This window comes from Trichoderma reesei (assembly GCF_000167675.1).
Source record: "Trichoderma reesei QM6a unplaced genomic scaffold TRIREscaffold_8, whole genome shotgun sequence".
Lineage (NCBI taxonomy): Eukaryota > Fungi > Ascomycota > Sordariomycetes > Hypocreales > Hypocreaceae > Trichoderma > Trichoderma reesei.
Window position 1 is genome coordinate 344,083 of NW_006711155.1, and position 16,846 is coordinate 360,928.

Here is a 16,846-nt window from a genome sequence, read left to right on the forward strand (position 1 = left end):
AAGACCACAGAACGCCAAACCCTCTGTTAGATGGCCTAGTTTCCGACTGGAAGATTCTTCATAGCGGGAGTGATCCCGTACTCAGCTTCCATCTCGCCTCTGCGTTTACCAGTCTGACCGCAAACTCTCCTCTGAGGCACGATGAGGATGACGAGGAACACAGAGTCGTGGCAGCTGCACGGTCCCAATTCATTGCATGGACTCGCGCTTTTAGGGGCGTAAAAGACGGCATGTGTGTCCGCTTCGTCGTTTCGGACCCATTCGCACTCAGTCATACCCTCCAGTATGCTGGTGCGACTGGCCAGCTGTCGGCAAATTGGTACAGACGTCAATGGGACTCGAAAGTCCTCCGCTTGGACGAGGCATTATATGGACAAGATGGTAGTGCGCCGACCAGCTTTGACGCCATCAACACGTCCAACTTGTCGGAAGACTTTGGACTCCTCAATGTCCTTTTATCCGCGGGGCCATTGCTCAAGGCAAAACCCTGGGCAACCTTGTTGACCGAGGATCATGTGGAAAACCACAGCCCCGAGAAGCATCGTCTCAGAGAGCCATTGCACGGCTCATCATCCACAATGTCTCTTTTGCTGGGTCTCGTACCCTTACAATGCTGGACGAATGCGCAAGCGGACTCACCCCTCCGCGAAATGGTTACTCTAACAGTCCCCCCTCAGCTAGCCCCGTCCCGGTTTCCCGTTTGCTTGTCATGGAAACGCGATGACCAGCTTGGGGACTACAACGTGGAGCGATCTCAGATACATATGAACGGTAAAGAGGTCATCGAATTGTTGTTTCGGATGTATCTTGACATGTTTGAAGCCGAGACGGAGAAAGGTCTCGCCAGCCAGTCCAAAAACAAGCCTCAAAACCAGCCTTGTTTCCATCGCGGAAGCTTTATGGCCATGCTAAAACTCATACAGAGTCGAGTCAAGACTGACTGGAATGCAGTGATTGACGGCCTGCTGAGGAGGATAGAGGTGGAACGAACTCTGTCTATGGCTGGAAGGCAGGCACAGGATCTCCGTTTGCAGCTTGCGCTTTTCAACATCCGTACCTCTATTGGGGTGACGGGTGTATTGAAGGTGCCCAATACTGGTCTCCTAAGTCGATGGAAACATGTCCCGCCCGAGGTCGCCATCACTCTGGTAGTGCCTCGAGATGCACTCCGCGATTTCTTCCCCGAACCACACCCGACATGGCCCGTTCCGACCGTGGTAGGTACGCTGAAGTCTAGCAGCATCATATCAAAAAGGAGATGCAACGTCTTTGACGATGTTCACATTGTGTTTGGTCGAGTGACGGCAATAGGCAACCTTGCTTCAGGAGATGCCAGCGTTCGCATAGAACAAGATGAACTCTGCTGGTCGGGAACATCGCCCTTGGTAGCCACCTTCTTGGTGCCAACATCTGCGTTGGCTGGACAGCCCGTGACAGACGTGGTTGGACTGGATTTGAGTACGGCTTCTCCAAATACCACGTTCTTCACCGAAATGCTAGGCATGTGTCATCGAACGATGTACGAAACCACCGTGTCAAACACCACGAGCGTTTTCATAACTAAATTGATGCCTGGAACCACTGCACACAAGGTAACGAGTGGTGGGGTGAGGCCATTGAGAGACGAGGTAACCGGAGTGGACAATGAGGCCCGGATGAAATTGATGGCCGAGCTTGGCTCAGACAAGAGAGATATTACAACTTTGAGCGCGCTCATCCAGGTGTCCTCCGAGAGCTTCAAGAACGATTCGCAGAACAAGCCACCTTTTGAACTGTATCAGAACAACCCCTTCTCTATCAGCGTCATCATAGGAAAGCAGAAGTTCATCTGCCCGTTCAGATACCCAGTGCCTCTGTCGAGCATTGCCAGCAAGACTGGCTTGAGTGGCGTCGGCCGCACGTCTGTATACATCAAGGTGGTTGCCCCTCTGGTAGATCCGAGGCAAAGCAGCGTCCTGAAAGATTGGCTTTCGCTTACCACGATCACTCCTGGCGGTCTCCCTGTTGCTGTTAACATGCCGCACCTCAGTCTCGATGCTCTTCCTGTTATTGAACTGAGCCAACCTCAGCGCCTGGCATGGTTGACGACGCTGACGTCCCTGCAGTGGCCTCGACACGACCAAAGGGAATCTACGGAAGACGTGCGTGCCAAATTCAAAGGTACCCTGTCCGCCATGTTTAAGGCGTGCTCTGGCACACTGAAAAGCCAGGCAGGCATGTTTTCACTCAATGGACGGCGACGCGGAGATATTCAGGCCTTGATCTTGGTGTCGGCCTTGCGGTTGGATGGAGACACTGCATCGGTGGTGTTGGATGCCGCCATCTTACCGCTTACATCTCGTTATTTGGCATCTGGTGACTCTGATGATTTCCTGAAGGGATTGGAATTGCTGGACCCCTTAACGCTGCAAGTGGATGACGAAGAGATGGCTCTTTAGAAGAAGACTATCCCGTCCTTCATCGAGCGATGCCGCACTTGGAATCATCTTCCGAGCTGTGAGTACACGAAGCAAGAGGCCACTGTACCACTATGCCTTGAGCCAGGACAGTCGTGGTTCTGCTCATGCGGTAATGGTCGGATGCCGGATGACTTTATCGCGGTGCCCTTATGGAAGTTGGCCGCAAAGCACGCGGTACGGATTGCAATCAGCCCCGTGTACTGTGCTCCCCTTTTCGAACCGGCTGCCAATGTGGAATTGGAGACGAGCGATTCAGTCAGGATGGCATAATGACGAGATGGTAATCGCGCACAGAAGGCTTAGCTGGTCGGCTACAACAGTGAATATTTTGTTAGGCTTATGCTTGAGGTGTCTTGGTTTGTGTGCTTGAGTGTCTAATACTGAGGTATGGAGGAAAAGGGGGCGGATGACGGGGGGCAGTCGAGGTGGTACAGATGTTTGGTGGGGAACTGGTTGGAATCGAGCATCAGCCGTGAAAGCTACTCCAGGCACCCAATATCCAAGTTTTACTGATCCTGAAGCTCAATGCGAAATCTTTGCTATTCTCTGTAATTCAGGCATGAAGGCTGCTCTTGCGCAGGGGCCCATTGTGTGTACGGTAGAGGTAGGTAGGTAGGTTAGGTACTACTAGGTAGTAGATTGTGAAGGTCGAGGCACTGAGGGGAGTACGTACCTTTCTGACACAGCATCCCCCTCCACACCGCCTTTGTGCAGCGCGGCAGAAAAAAGAACCCAGCCCACCTCTTCTGACTGCGGGTCGGCGCCAGGCAGAGGGAAGCTTGTCGAAAGCACGACACTTGCCCGACACGAAGCCCACGAGATTGATAATCGACCCGGCAAGCTCAGAGCCATCACAGAATGTCAGCGGCACAACTTCTCAACCCAAAGGCCGAGTCCCGAGTGCGTCTCCCTGCTGTCCGTCGGTCCTGCGTGAGCTGTTGGCGTCTAACCGGGTAACAGAGGAGGGGTGAAGCTCTGAGGGTCAACATCAGTGCCGGCGAGGGCCTGCAAGATGTGCTCAAGTCCAACCTCGGCCCGCGAGGCACGATCAAGATGTAAGGACAGGATGGAAAGCTGCATGAGTGTATCTTGCGAGTGCTAATCAACTGGCAATGTCCAGGCTCGTCGACGGCGCGGGACAGGTACGCGAATGCCCAACCATGTACCCCTCAATGGCCGGAACCCCCTATTTCTAACCACACCTCCCTCGCTCGACACAGATCAAACTGACCAAGGACGGAAACGTGCTGCTGAGGGAAATGCAAATCCAAAACCCGACCGCTGTCATGATTGCCCGAGCGGCGACTGCGCAGGACGACATCTGCGGCGACGGCACGACGTCGGTGGTGCTGCTGGTGGGCGAGCTGTTGAAGCAGGCAGACCGATACATCTCGGAGGGACTGCACCCACGCATCATCACCGACGGCTTCGAGATTGCCAAGGCTGAGGCTCTCAAGGTAATAATAGGACAAGGCTCCTTGGATGCATGTGCTTGCCTTGGCTGACTATCCCCCCTTTGCTATTAGTTCCTCGACTCCTTCAAGCTGGCCAAGGAGGTCGATCGCGAACTGCTGCTCAACGTTGCCCGAACATCCCTCGCCACGAAGCTCAACCCCACACTGGCTGCGAAGCTGACCCCCGATATCGTCGATGCCGTGCTGTCCATCTACCAGGCCCCGGCCAAGCCCGACCTGCACATGGTGGAGATTATGAAGATGCAGCATCGCACTGCCTCAGACACGCAGCTCATTCGAGGACTGGCGTTGGACCACGGCGCCAGGCATCCCGACATGCCCAAGCGACTGGAGAACTGCTACATCCTGACAATGAACGTCAGCTTGGAGTACGAGAAGACGGAGATCAACTCTGGCTTCTTCTACTCCAGCGCCGAGCAGCGAGACAAGCTTGTCGAGAGTGAGCGCCGGTTCATTGATGCCAAGCTCAAGAAGATTGTGGAGCTGAAGAAGCAGGTGTGCGGTGACGACGGCAAGAAGAGCTTCGTCATCATCAACCAGAAGGGCATCGATCCTCTTTCCCTCGACGTCCTGGCCAAGAACGGCATCCTGGCGCTGCGGAGAGCGAAGCGGAGGAACATGGAGAGACTGCAGCTCATCTGCGGCGGCACTGCCCAGAACACCGTGGACGATCTGACGCCCGAGGTCCTCGGCTGGGCCGGCCTTGTCTACGAGCAGACTCTGGGCGAGGAGAAGTACACCTTCATCGAGGAGGTCAAGGACCCCAAGTCTGTCACCATCTTGATCAAGGGACCCAACCAGCACACCATTGCCCAGGTCACGGATGCCGTCCGAGATGGCCTGAGGAGTGTCTACAACATGATTGTCGACAAGAGTGTTGTCCCTGGCGCCGGTGCTTTCCAGGTTGCTTGCGCTGCCCACCTCAAGAGCGATGCCTTTGCGAAGACTGTCAAGGGCAAGGCCAAGTGGGGCGTGGAGGCGTTTGCTGACGCCCTGCTCATTATTCCCAAGACCCTTGCTGCCAATGCTGGTCACGATGTTCAGGATGCTCGTAAGTTTTGCACTAAGAAGAAGAAGAAGACCTTTCGTTGGAGATGCATAGGTAGCTAACACAAGACAACACAGTTGCCGCCCTGCAAGACGAGCACGCTGAAGGCCAGACTGTTGGTCTGAACCTGGAGACCGGAGAGCCGATGGATCCCGAGCTGGAGGGTGTCTTTGACTCCTTCAGGGTGCTGAGAAACTGCATTGCCTCAAGCTCAGGCATTGCGTCCAACCTGCTGCTCTGCGACGAGCTGCTCAAGGCTCGACAGATGGGCAGAGCTGCTGGGCCGGGCCCGGGCATGGACGGCCCTGAGGATCACATGTAAATACGTGAATCTGTTGTTTAGACTTGTAGTAGACAAAAATCATTCCGCAACATGCTCAGACATTGGACTGACAGCTTTCTACCTAATTCTGCATATCAATTTTACCATCTACCGTGTCTTGTAACGACAGCCTGGTCCGTGATAGGTAAGTAGGTATGCAAGATATACAGGTAGTACGTAGGTAGTGAATGCGGTGGATGATGCTTGGACCCGTCAAGGGACCAGCCGATAAGCCCCGCAGCCAAAAATATTATCTCTCCCACCTACTTACAAAAAAAATCTTGACCCCACCATCGACGACTTACATACAGCAATCTCTCAACCCATCACTTTTGCGACAATGGCCGACTACGCCTCAGACTCGTCAGACGGCGAATTTACAGAGACAAATGTCCTTCTGGGATATGCCTCTAAGGAGGCCGAAGAGGACACGATAAGCAAACTGGGAGGCACTCCGGTAAGTCAACTTATCGCCCTTTGTGCTCTTCAATGTATTCTTCACGGGCGATGATTTGCGCCTCGAAGACTCCTGAGAACATGGTATGCTAATTTCGTGCTTGATGATGCTTGTAGGACTGGCTCGACGCAGACAAACCTCCCTCGGCGGCGCTGGCGAGATGCAAAGTCTGCAAAGACCTCATGGCGCTGCTCCTGCAGCTCAACGGCGAGCTCCCCGAGAAATTCCCCTCCCACGAGCGGCGGCTGTACGTGTTCGCCTGCCGCAGGGCGACGTGCCGGAGAAAGGCTGGCAGCGTTCGCGCGCTGCGAGGCGTGAGGGCGTGGAAAGACAGTGCTGAGACGACGACTGAGGGCGAGAAGAAGCAGAAGAAGCCTGAGGCGAAGAGCGAGCCGGAGGAGAAGAAGAAGAAGGAGGAGGATGGACCTGGTCTTGGGGAGTCGCTGTTTGGGGCGAAGCCTTTGGGACAAGCAGGCGGGAACCCGTTTTCGAGCGGCGCGAATCCTTTCAGTTCGGGGTCGAGCAATCCTTTCAGCACCTCTTCGTCCAACCCATTCTCGAGCCAGCCTGCCAAGCCTGCTGCCCCAGCTGAGAAGCCCGCTGCTACTTCTGCCTCGGCAGCTTCAGCGAGCCTGTCCAAGACATTTGCCGAAACACTTGCCCTCAACACTACGCCCGCGGGCCCTCCTCCTCCTCCCGAGCCGTGGCCCGAAAAGTCGGCTCAGCCAACTCCTTACCCGACACTCTACCTCGCCGACGCCGACTACGAGACGCTGGATCCCACATCGACCACCAAGCTGCCAGCCAACGTGACCATTGCCGACGCGGACGCCCCGGAACCCTCCGCGCTCGACCGCGAGGCCTTTGAATCCGCAATGGACGCCACCTTCCAGAAGTTCGCCGACAGAATGGCCCAGAACCCGGAGCAGTGCATCCGCTACGAGTTTGGCGGCAGCCCGTTGCTGTACTCCAAGTCGGACGAGGTGGGCGAGCTGCTGACGAAGCGGACGATGCCCGGGTGCCCGAATTGCGGCGGCCGGAGGACGTTTGAGGTGCAGCTCACGCCGAACGCGATTACGGAGCTCGAGGAAGGGGATTTGAGCCTGGACGGGATGGAGTGGGGGACGATTATCGTGGGGGTTTGCGAGAGGGATTGTTTGCCGAGGCATGTGGGTGTTGAGGAGGCGGGTTATCTGGAGGAGTGGGCGGGTGTGCAGTGGGAGGAGCTGTCCAAGGGCAAATAATGATGGAATGGTGAGGATTGGGTAGCCCCCGACGAAGTTTTTATGATAACAAAAAGCCTGCATTATCGCGAATAGAACATGATGATTGATATGCTCATATGTACGATGGGAATAGAACATGATAGATGAGACGTTCATATGTACGATGAGTCCTGAGCTACCTATATAGTCGTATATATCGGACTGAAACCTGCATCGCTTTCCTCCAAAACGAACAGTTTCAAAGGGTTCATTTTATTCCTATTAAACGCCTGAGCTTTTTTTCGGGGCCCCCGCACCCAATGCCAGTAAATCTTTTGAAAGAAAATTTCATTCCGCATCACGGGGTTTTCCGTCGACATTATCCATCTTGTCAAAAGAGCTCTGCTCCCTGTATAAGCAAATACTTTGGTGAATCAACGCCTTCCCCCTTCATGACTCTATCGTTTGTCATGTTGTTCGTTTCATGTCTACCCTCTCTCTCTCTCTCGTGTTCCTTGTAAGCAACCCTTTATACAGTCTCTTCCCACGCCCGTCGGATCACTCGCGCAAACTGATCGACGTTGACATCCTCGCGAATCTCCGACTTCTTGGCCTCGTTATCCGGGTTCGAGGGGATCTTGACAGTGCCGTCATCCTCAATCGTCCAGCCGGCAACCTCGGTGATGAACTTGCGCGTCTTGTCCTCGTTGACGCCGAGCCAGGAAACGAGGTGGCTGAGCTGGATCTCGCGGAAGGCCTGGGCGACGAGCGAGGCGATGCGCTCGCGGACGAGGTCCTCGAAGCCAGAGATGTCGGCGATGAGGTCGGCGCAGAGGTCGTCGCCGTCGAGGTCGGCCCAGAAGTCGGCGTACTGGGCGCCCTGGAGCTGGGAGTTGAGGGAGCGCAGCTTGGTGATTGCCTCGTGGAGCTCGCCGGAGGAGGCGGCGGACGGGTTGATGAGGTGCAGGGCGAGGGTGAACTGGGACGAGGGGAAGTTGGTCATGGCCTTGACGAGGATGTTGGTGACGACTTCGTCCTTCATGCGGTCGGGGTTGAGCTGGTAGCTAGAGTTTTTGGCGCAAGTTGCTTGATTAGCACTGCTGTGGTTTGGATGCGCTGAATATATGAGGATATGGCAAAGGAAAGCAGAATGATTTGTCTTTCGTTCTTTTTCTTTTCAGACACCACTAAAGTTGACTTCAAGCGACAAGGGCTGTTTAGACCCCCGTCTCAGGTAATAGGAAACGTTTACAAAAACGGTCATCATATAGGTAACAAGAACGCGGCACCACCAAAGACACAGGGGTATTTTCTCCCCCGAGATATTCCCCGAACAAGTCCACTCACAGCTTCAACAGCGTCCGGTTCGCATTGCAGTCGCTAAACTTCTGCTCGCACTGCTCCTGCAGGTAGGTCTCGAGGGTGCCGACGGCCTCGGGGTTGTAGCGCTCGAGGCCATTGATCACGGCGGTGATGTAGTCGGGCCGTTCCGCGGGGTCTTCGCCGTTCATCTTGGTGCTGTGGTGTATATTTGAGGAAGAAGAGGAAATAAGGAGGAGGAGGAGGAGGAGAAGGAAGAGAGAGAGAAAGAAAAAGGTATTGTTGGGCCTGGTGTGATTGAGAGGGGGAATGAATAGTTTGGACGTTTGAAGTTCGAGATGGTGGGGCTGAAGGGGAAAGATTTCGCATAATTGCGGGTTGCTGGTTGTGCGGCATTGAGGGGCCCAAAGGGGCTTAGCGCAGGACAGACGACGGGGTCTGGGAGGCTTGAGGCGCGGTCACGTGCGCTCGTGTTGGAGTGCGTCATGGACGACGTGAGGAATGAGTCCGGAGCACTGACAGCTGCACTATTGCTTGGATATGACGCGTTTTCCCGGCAATCATGGGATGAAGTTGCTTCTCAGATGATGGTTTTGTCCTTATGAGCCGTTCTTCTTGACGCTGATAAGTGGGAGATGCCCTAGAGGATGCTTGCTTGCTGGAGAATGATACGAATGACATACATATACGGCACATACCTAGGTAGACATCATGTCGAGTCCGGCCAAGGCGAGGAAGCTCAACAGTGGCAAGAAGCAGCCGGCAGCTCAGTCCAAGGGACTTGAGTACTTCTTTTCCAAGCAGAAACAGCCCGAATCGCCAAATCCATCAACTGGCGAGGATGGCGCGCCGAGCAGCTCTTCCGCTCTGCTCTCAGACGAGGAACTGGCACGCAAGCTACAGGCAGAATGGAATCAAGAGGTAGCAAGTCACCGCCAGACTCCCTCTGAAGGCCAAAGCTCAACGCCCAAGGACTCAGACGTCGGAGCCATCTCAAAGACGGAAGACGGCGACTCCACGCCTGCTTCTGTCAGCAACCCGGAGCCACCAACTGCCGATGCAGCTCTGAGGAAGCAAGACAACAGGAAGACGCTGTCTCTGCAATCTACCGGGATGGTTGATGACGCAGTCACAAACTCCATTCCTCTTGACGAGTCTCCTCTCACCTTTGAACCGTCAAAGTACGTAAAACTACTACAAGAGTGCTGGGCTGCCGAAAAGGGCGACGCTACATATGCTCTCCTTACCAGATGCTTTGTCCTTGTTAGCGCAACGACAAGCCGCATCAAGATTGTTGATACCCTTGTGAACTGCCTGCGAATCTTGATCGAAGGCGATCCCTCTAGCCTCTTACCAGCGGTACGTGCTCGACATCACCACTAGGTAGTATCCCGCAGTGCTCATCATCCTAGGTCTGGCTTGCCACAAACTCCATATCGCCTCCATACATTTCCATGGAGCTTGGGCTCGGTGGCTCTGCCATATCCAAGGCACTTCGCCAAGTCTGCGGCCTTGATAACCGGTCTCTCAAGGCCATCTATGACAAGTACGGGGACCCGGGCGATGTTGCTTTCGAAGCCAAGAAGAAACAGAGCTTCACGTTGAGAAAACCAAAGCCGCTCACCATCAAGGGTGTCTATCAGGCCTTGGTTAAGATTGCCACTACACATGGGCAGGGAAGTGGCGAGGCCAAGCAGCGGATCGTCGATCGGCTATTGCAAGATGCGCGAGGAGGAGAGGAAAGCCGGTTTATTGTTCGAACGGTCTCGCAATATGTGTGTTGAAATCAACCCTTCCTCTCCCCCGCTTTTGGTAACTGACCTCACAACTAATGCTATATTTAGCTTCGCATTGGTGCCGTGAAGACTACTATGCTTATCGCGTTGTCAAGGGCGTTCCTGCTGTCCAAGGCCCCTGGCTCTGAATACAGCACAAAGGATGTCGGGGAACTGCGTAAGCTGAAGAAGGAAGAGTTGGCAGACGTATGGGGCAAGGCGGAAGAGATTGTCAAAGCCAGCTTTGCGAGACACCCCAACTACAACGACCTCATCCCTGCACTCCTCGAGATTGGGGTATGCGAGGAGCTGCTTCTGCGATGCGGCTTGACTCTCCACATTCCACTGCGTCCCATGTTGGGGAGCATAACCAGAGACCTCTCAGAGATGCTGACGAAGCTCCAGGGGAGAGACTTTGCATGCGAGTTCAAGTATGACGGGCAGCGCGCACAAGTCCACTGCGACGACAAAGGCAAAGTGTCCATCTTCTCCAGACATTTGGAGCTCATGACGGAAAAGTACCCCGACCTGGTGGACCTTGTGCCCAAGATTAGAGGAGAGGGCATCGGAAGCTTCATCATGGAGGGAGAAGTGGTGGCTCTTGATCGAGAGACGGGCGAGCTGAAGAATTTCCAGACATTGACGAATCGTGCGCGAAAGGATGTGGCGATTGGAGACATCAAAATCGACGTGTGTCTTTTCGCGTTTGACCTCATGTACCTCAACGGGCAATCTCTCTTGAACCGACCCTTTCGAGAACGGCGAGAGCTTCTTCGATCGCTCTTCACCGAGGTGCCGCATCACTTTACCTGGGTCAAGAGCCTGGATGCTACGTCTGGAGACTCCGAAGCAGTTCTTGACTTCTTCAAGTCGGCGTTGGAGAACAAATGCGAAGGCATCATGGTAAAGATCTTGGACAACATACCCGACCCACCTTTGGCGGAGGCGGCGGAGGGCGATGTTGAGCAGCCGCAGCCCCTGGAAGACACGGAGAAACTGTCACTACCAAAGACTCGATCAAAGGGCAAGGCGAAGCCGAAAACTTCTGCAAAGGCCGACGGTGAAGAGAAAGCAACAAAATCTCGAAGGAAGCCGCTCTTAGCGACTTACGAACCAGATAAGCGGCTTGATTCCTGGCTCAAGGTGAAGAAGGACTATAACTCGAGTTTCGACACATTGGACATGATTCCCGTTGCTGGATGGCATGGGCAGGGCCGAAAGGCCAAGTGGTGGTCTCCCATCCTGATGGCGGTGCGGAACGAGGAAAGCGGTATGCTCGAGGTGGTGTGCAAATGCATCTCGGGCTTTACAGACTCATTCTACAAGGCGAACAAGGCGTTTTATGACGACGGCGAAGAGAGCGGAGAGCCCAAAAACACCAAGCTGCAGAAGCCGAGTTTTATAGAATACCACGGTCCGGCTCCGGATGTTTGGTTCGAGCCGCAGGAGGTGTGGGAAATGGCGTTTGCGGACATTACGCTCAGCCCGGTGTATACGGCTGCCATTGGGCTTGTGAGCGACGAGCGAGGCCTGAGTTTGCGGTTTCCGCGGTTTTTGAAGAAGAGAGACGACAAGAGCATTGAAGAAGCCAGTACGAATGAGTTTCTTGCTAATCTATGGAGGAAGCAGGAAGCTAAGGCGGCGTCAACGGCAAAGGATGAGGTTGAGGTGGAGGATGCTGCAGATGTTGAGGAAGAGGATTGAATCCAGATAGATATAGCGGTTTTCATGAGTCGTAATGATAGTGATAAGGCCGGCTTGAGCAATAGTCTTGAATCAACTTGTGGTTATATGCCATGATGCTTCATTTCCTAGCATTCAGTCTTTGTGCAATCAGGCTAAAGACGGCCACGGAACCCATGAAGAGAACAGCATGATAGAACTGGCATCGATCAGATACAACCCATTGAGCAATGGCTTGTGAGGGTACATACGGCTTTTCGGGAGATGTTCCTCTCTTCATCTTCTGTCCGGGCCTCGATGAACAGCCTCCTGAGGTTGGGAAAGCTTGCCTGCGACATGTTGACTTAGCAGACAAGAAGCGCTCGTAGAACCATTGCTTGATGATTGCTGTTTGGCGTGGGATAGATTACCATGTCGGCGCAACAAAAGGAGGGAAGAGTAGAGAGAAGGCTTAGAGGCGTGGAGAGGTGAGAAGAATAAGAAGAGGCGAGCTAAAGAATTAAGTTTATGGCGTCGTCGATGGCTGTGGTTTTTGGCCTGGAGAAAGAGGAGGTCCGTGCGGGTGGGATTGGAGTGGCTTTGGTCCTGTTTCTGAATGGAGTTGATGAGTGGCGTTTTTCAGTGTCCTCTATATGACGATTGTGATATAGTTGGACGTGATGGCTGGGAACTGTTGATATCGTGTGAGTCGGAGGTTGGATGACTAAGTGCAGAAAGTGAGGCTCGTGAAGGTCCTAAAATGGAAGCGCTGCAGGTGGATGTGGATCGTGCTCTATGTGTGATACTATACCTACTTGACTTGCTCTTTAGCAATGAGTATTGCATTGAATCTATACTGAGAGAACAGGCAGCATCTTGCGAGTTCTATGAGGTGTCTGATAAAAAAACAATACATTACTTATAGACATACCACTGCCGACAACTTCATCTCCATATCCTCTGTTCCGTCTAACTGATTCGCTCGCTGTTGGATGATGACTCAGCGTCGGTTGGCCTACGGTACATGTAGGGAGGCTGTCGAGCAACCAAACCCGCCTGCTAAGCTCATGCCTGGCCTGTACTGTATGAATCCGCAACATAAGCTGCAACTCTTCAACCCCTCGACAGCCTGACTCGCCATTCCAGAGGCCACGACACGCAGCCGTTGCTGGAGGCTCTGCCGCTAGCGATTTCCTCGACAGCCTCTGCTATTCCTTCTCGGCTGTCCTTCCAACACCGCTGTTGTCGACTACACTCGCAGACGCCTTCGAACACCCGAGACAGCGTCACCCCCAGACACGGGACCAACACCTTCGTGCCCCTCCTCCTCCTCCTCCTCCCACCAACTCCTCGACGATGGCGGTGAATCGCATCCGGGGCGCCTTTGCCGCGCCTCGGAAGGGAGAGACATTCGAGCTGCGGGCCGGCCTGGTGTCGCAGTATGCCTACGAGCGGAAGGAGTCCATCCAGAAGACCATCATGGCCATGACGCTGGGCAAGGACGTGTCCGCCCTGTTCCCAGACGTCTTGAAGAACATTGCCACGTCCGACCTGGACCAGAAGAAGCTGGTCTACCTCTACCTCATGTATGTGGCTGCAGACAATGGCCGACCATGATCACACACACGGAGCGAAGGACGAGATACTGCCTGACGTGGCGATGCGGTGCTAACGTGGAGTGTGACCCCAGGAACTACGCAAAGACACACCCAGACCTCTGCATTCTCGCCGTCAACACGTTCGTGCAAGACTCGGAAGACCCGAACCCGCTGGTGCGAGCGCTGGCCATCCGCACAATGGGCTGCATCCGGGTGGACAAGATGGTCGACTACATGGAGGAGCCGCTGCGGAAGACGCTGCGGGACGAGTCGCCGTACGTGCGCAAGACGGCCGCCATCTGCGTGGCCAAGCTGTTCGACCTGAACCCGGCCATGTGCATCGAGAACGGCTTCATCGAGACGCTGCAGGAGATGATTGGCGACCCGAACCCCATGGTGGTCGCAAACTCGGTCCAGGCGCTGGCCGAGATTAGCGAGACGGCGCCCGAGACGCGGGCGCTGCTGGTGACGCCCCCGGTGCTCAAGAAGCTGCTTATGGCCATGAACGAATGCACCGAATGGGGTAGAATCACCATTCTGACCGTGCTGGCAGACTACGCTGCCACCGACGTCAAGGAGTCGGAGCACATCTGCGAGAGGGTCATTCCGCAGTTCCAGCACGTCAACCCTAGCGTGGTCCTGGCTGCTGTCAAGGTGGTCTTTATTCATATGAAGTCGATTAACCCGGAGCTCGTGCGGTCATATCTTAAGAAGATGGCGCCTCCACTCGGTGCGTTCCGATCATGTCCCCGATTTGACATCTGAGAAGACATGACGTGACTATGCTAACACTGCAGCTTGTATACAGTCACACTGGTTGCTTCTGCCCCCGAGGTCCAATACGTCGCTCTCAGAAACATTGATCTGCTCCTTCAAGCCAAGCCCGACATCCTGAGCAAAGAGTTAAGAGTCTTCTTTTGCAAATACAACGACCCGCCGTACGTCAAGATGCAAAAGCTGGAAATCATGGTCAGGATAGCAAACGAAAAGAACTACGAGCAGCTCCTGTCTGAGCTCAAGGAATACGCCCTGGAAGTGGACATGGACTTTGTGCGCCGAGCCATCAAGGCCATCGGCCAGGTGGCCATCAAGATTGAGGAGGCCAGTGGCAAGTGCGTGCAGGCGCTGGAAGATCTTCTCGCTACCAAGGTCAACTACGTGGTGCAAGAGGTTGTCGTGGTCATCAAAGATATCCTGCGAAAGTACCCCGGTTACGAGGGCGTGATCCCCTCGCTCTGCAACTACATTGACGAGCTCGACGAGGCCAATGCTCGTGGATCCCTCATCTGGATTGTGGGAGAGTACGCCGAGAAGATTAGCAACGCTGAGGAGATTCTGGAGGGTTTTGTAGACACCTTTTTGGAGGAGTTCACTCAGGTATGTGGAGAGCTGTGGAAAAGTCGGGGATTTTGGCTAATCGAACTGCAGACACAACTCCAGATCCTTACAGCTGTTGTTAAGCTGTTTTTGAAGAAGCCGAGTGGCGCGCAGGGCCTGGTTCAGAAGGTGCTGCAGGAGGCAACAACCAACAACGACAACCCCGATATCCGCGACAGAGCATACGTCTACTGGCGATTGTTATCGGGAGATTTGGAGGTGGCCAAGGTAGGAGTCGTTGGCGTCCTTTGATGAGAGCTGCGCATACTGACGGATCTCAAGAACATTGTCCTGTCACAGAAGCCGACCATTTCAACAACAATGACAAGCCTGCCGACTGCGCTACTGGAGCAGCTGCTGTCGGAGCTGTCAACTCTGGCGTCGGTATACCACAAGCCCCCGGAAGCCTTTGTCGGCAAGGGCCGGTTCGGTGCCGACGAGATCCAGCGAGCCGCCATCCAGGAGCAGCGCCAGAACGCCGCGGAAAACCCCATCGCCGCATCCGTGGCTGCCGCCGCCGCCAATGGCTCCTCGTCGGTCTCGCAAAACAACATTGAGAACCTGCTGGACATTGACTTTGACGGCGCAGCACCGGCCTCTCAGGAGCAGAACAGCGCGGCGGGAACACCTGACCGGGTGTCGAGCCCGGCCACGGGTGGCATGGCCGACATGATGAGCATGTTTGATGCGCCTCCGGCTGGCAGCTCTGGAGGTGCTCCGTCCGGCGGCATGAACGACTTGATGAACGGATTTGAGGGGCTCAACTTTGGGGCCACGAGTACAAATCAGCCGTTGCCGGCGGCGATGCAGCTGCACAATGCGCAAGGCGGCTCTCAGCCGAAGAAGGATAGCGATGATCTTTTGGGTTTGTTGTAAATGTTGGAGGAGCGTATATGCATGCAAGCAGCAAGCCAGAAGGGGAGAAGAATCGACAAGAGAGACTGGAGGAGGAGGCAAGGGAGGGGGGGGGTTCTTGGGAGGCTGGAAAATATAGTTAATAAGTGATGCATAGGTATTTGATGTCCTGTGAGATATATACATGTTATGAAGATATAATTTGAGTTGTCTATACCCTTTTAGACTTTTTTCGAGTTGATGCCAGCAGCATCGGCTTCGGCTCGTAAGCGTTTCCACTCGTCGTATCTCTTTTGTTTGATATCCGTCTTGGCACGCCTTGCGGTGTGGTTCTTGTCTCTGCGTCCGGTTTGTTTGCATATCGTCCCTTGGCCACTCCAAACCCAGCCCCAATCCCGCCCAAACTCGGTCTTCTCCTCTTTGTCCCCTGCCCGAGATGGTTCTTGCTCCTCTCTTCTGTCTGTGTATCACCACCCACTGACCTCAGCAACTCCCCCCCCGGGGAGGTTATGTTGTATCATCAAGCCAATTGTTTTTGCTTTGTTTTTTACCCCCTCGTCCCCTCAACGTGCCCCTCCACGGTGCCCTCCATCGACGGGCCGACGGCATCGGCGCCGCCCGCCGGCGTGCTGCCGCCGCCTTCGGCCTCCCACTCCTGCGGCGTCTGGCATTTTGCGGTCCAGGCGTGGATGGCGGCGATTTCGTCCTTGAGGGCCGTGTTGACGAGGCGGTGCCGCTTGAGGGCCTTGAGGTCTTGGAACTGGGGGGATACGATGAGGGCTGTGAAGGCTTGGCCGCAGCCTCCTGTTTGACCCGGGAAGAAAACACACATAGGTTAGCGACTTTTGGAGGAGGAGTGTGTGCGTTGAGAGAGGAAGGGGGGGGGGGGGGTTTGTAGAGGGAGTGATTTGGTTTTGGGAGGAGGAGTTGTGGATAATGAGGGCGGTTTACCGGACATGTCTGTGACTTGGACGTGGATTGCGCCGAGGCGCTGGGTGATTGCCTCGCGGAGGGAGGCTTCCGTTATTGAAGCCATTTGAATGGTGGCTATACAGAGGTGCTCTCTGTTTGTTTAGGAGCCCTGTGTAAGAGAAGACGGGCGGGTTTCGCAAGAAGTAGTATGACAAATGTGATGTTAAAAGAATGATGGAAGGTCGATCTGATTGATTGATTGATTGATTGATTAGATAGATCGTGGGGGCGGGACACACACACACACAGTGCTTAATCACACAGTTTTGGTGCGTGTGTATGCACGGTATGAGCTCATTGGGGGAATGGGGATTGGTGGAG

The 16,846-nt window shown here is 54.5% G+C and overlaps 6 protein-coding genes across 6 annotated transcripts; 4 read left to right on the top strand and 2 right to left on the bottom strand.

Annotated features, from left to right (window-relative positions):
- The first annotated feature begins 3,272 nt into the window (after positions 1-3,272).
- Positions 3,273-5,358, top strand: TRIREDRAFT_22191 (uncharacterized protein). The gene is made up of 6 exons (XM_006964775.1): positions 3,273-3,359; positions 3,420-3,514; positions 3,580-3,601; positions 3,680-3,916; positions 3,986-4,985; positions 5,060-5,358. Exons 1-6 carry the CDS (start codon positions 3,318-3,320, stop codon positions 5,302-5,304), a joined length of 1,641 nt encoding a protein of 546 aa, XP_006964837.1. The 5' UTR covers positions 3,273-3,317; the 3' UTR covers positions 5,305-5,358.
- A 286-nt stretch (positions 5,359-5,644) lies between these two features.
- On the top strand, positions 5,645-7,005 carry TRIREDRAFT_60780 (uncharacterized protein; the record flags this gene model as incomplete). Its single annotated transcript, XM_006964873.1, has 2 exons — positions 5,645-5,761; positions 5,878-7,005. 2 exons carry the CDS (start codon positions 5,645-5,647, stop codon positions 7,003-7,005), a joined length of 1,245 nt encoding a protein of 414 aa, XP_006964935.1.
- A 221-nt stretch (positions 7,006-7,226) lies between these two features.
- TRIREDRAFT_77495 (uncharacterized protein) lies at positions 7,227-8,526 on the bottom strand. The gene is made up of 2 exons (XM_006965031.1): positions 8,314-8,526; positions 7,227-8,030 (listed from the first exon to the last, which is right to left on the bottom strand). The coding sequence occupies exons 1-2, from the start codon at positions 8,475-8,477 to the stop codon at positions 7,496-7,498; spliced, it is 699 nt and encodes a 232-aa protein (XP_006965093.1). The 5' UTR covers positions 8,478-8,526; the 3' UTR covers positions 7,227-7,495.
- Positions 8,527-8,997: 471 nt separating this feature from the next.
- TRIREDRAFT_60873 (uncharacterized protein) lies at positions 8,998-11,765 on the top strand (the record flags this gene model as incomplete). Its single annotated transcript, XM_006964874.1, has 3 exons — positions 8,998-9,645; positions 9,699-10,061; positions 10,131-11,765. The coding sequence occupies 3 exons, from the start codon at positions 8,998-9,000 to the stop codon at positions 11,763-11,765; spliced, it is 2,646 nt and encodes an 881-aa protein (XP_006964936.1).
- Positions 11,766-13,079: 1,314 nt separating this feature from the next.
- TRIREDRAFT_121588 (adaptor protein (AP-1) complex beta-adaptin large subunit) lies at positions 13,080-15,668 on the top strand (the record flags this gene model as incomplete). The annotated part of the gene is made up of 5 exons (XM_006964875.1): positions 13,080-13,309; positions 13,414-14,051; positions 14,130-14,698; positions 14,750-14,926; positions 14,981-15,668. The coding sequence occupies 5 exons, from the start codon at positions 13,080-13,082 to the stop codon at positions 15,572-15,574; spliced, it is 2,208 nt and encodes a 735-aa protein (XP_006964937.1). The 3' UTR covers positions 15,575-15,668.
- Positions 15,669-16,100: 432 nt separating this feature from the next.
- TRIREDRAFT_61190 (uncharacterized protein) lies at positions 16,101-16,589 on the bottom strand (the record flags this gene model as incomplete). Its single annotated transcript, XM_006965032.1, has 2 exons — positions 16,101-16,357; positions 16,505-16,589. The coding sequence occupies 2 exons, from the start codon at positions 16,587-16,589 to the stop codon at positions 16,101-16,103; spliced, it is 342 nt and encodes a 113-aa protein (XP_006965094.1).
- Positions 16,590-16,846: the final 257 nt, after the last annotated feature.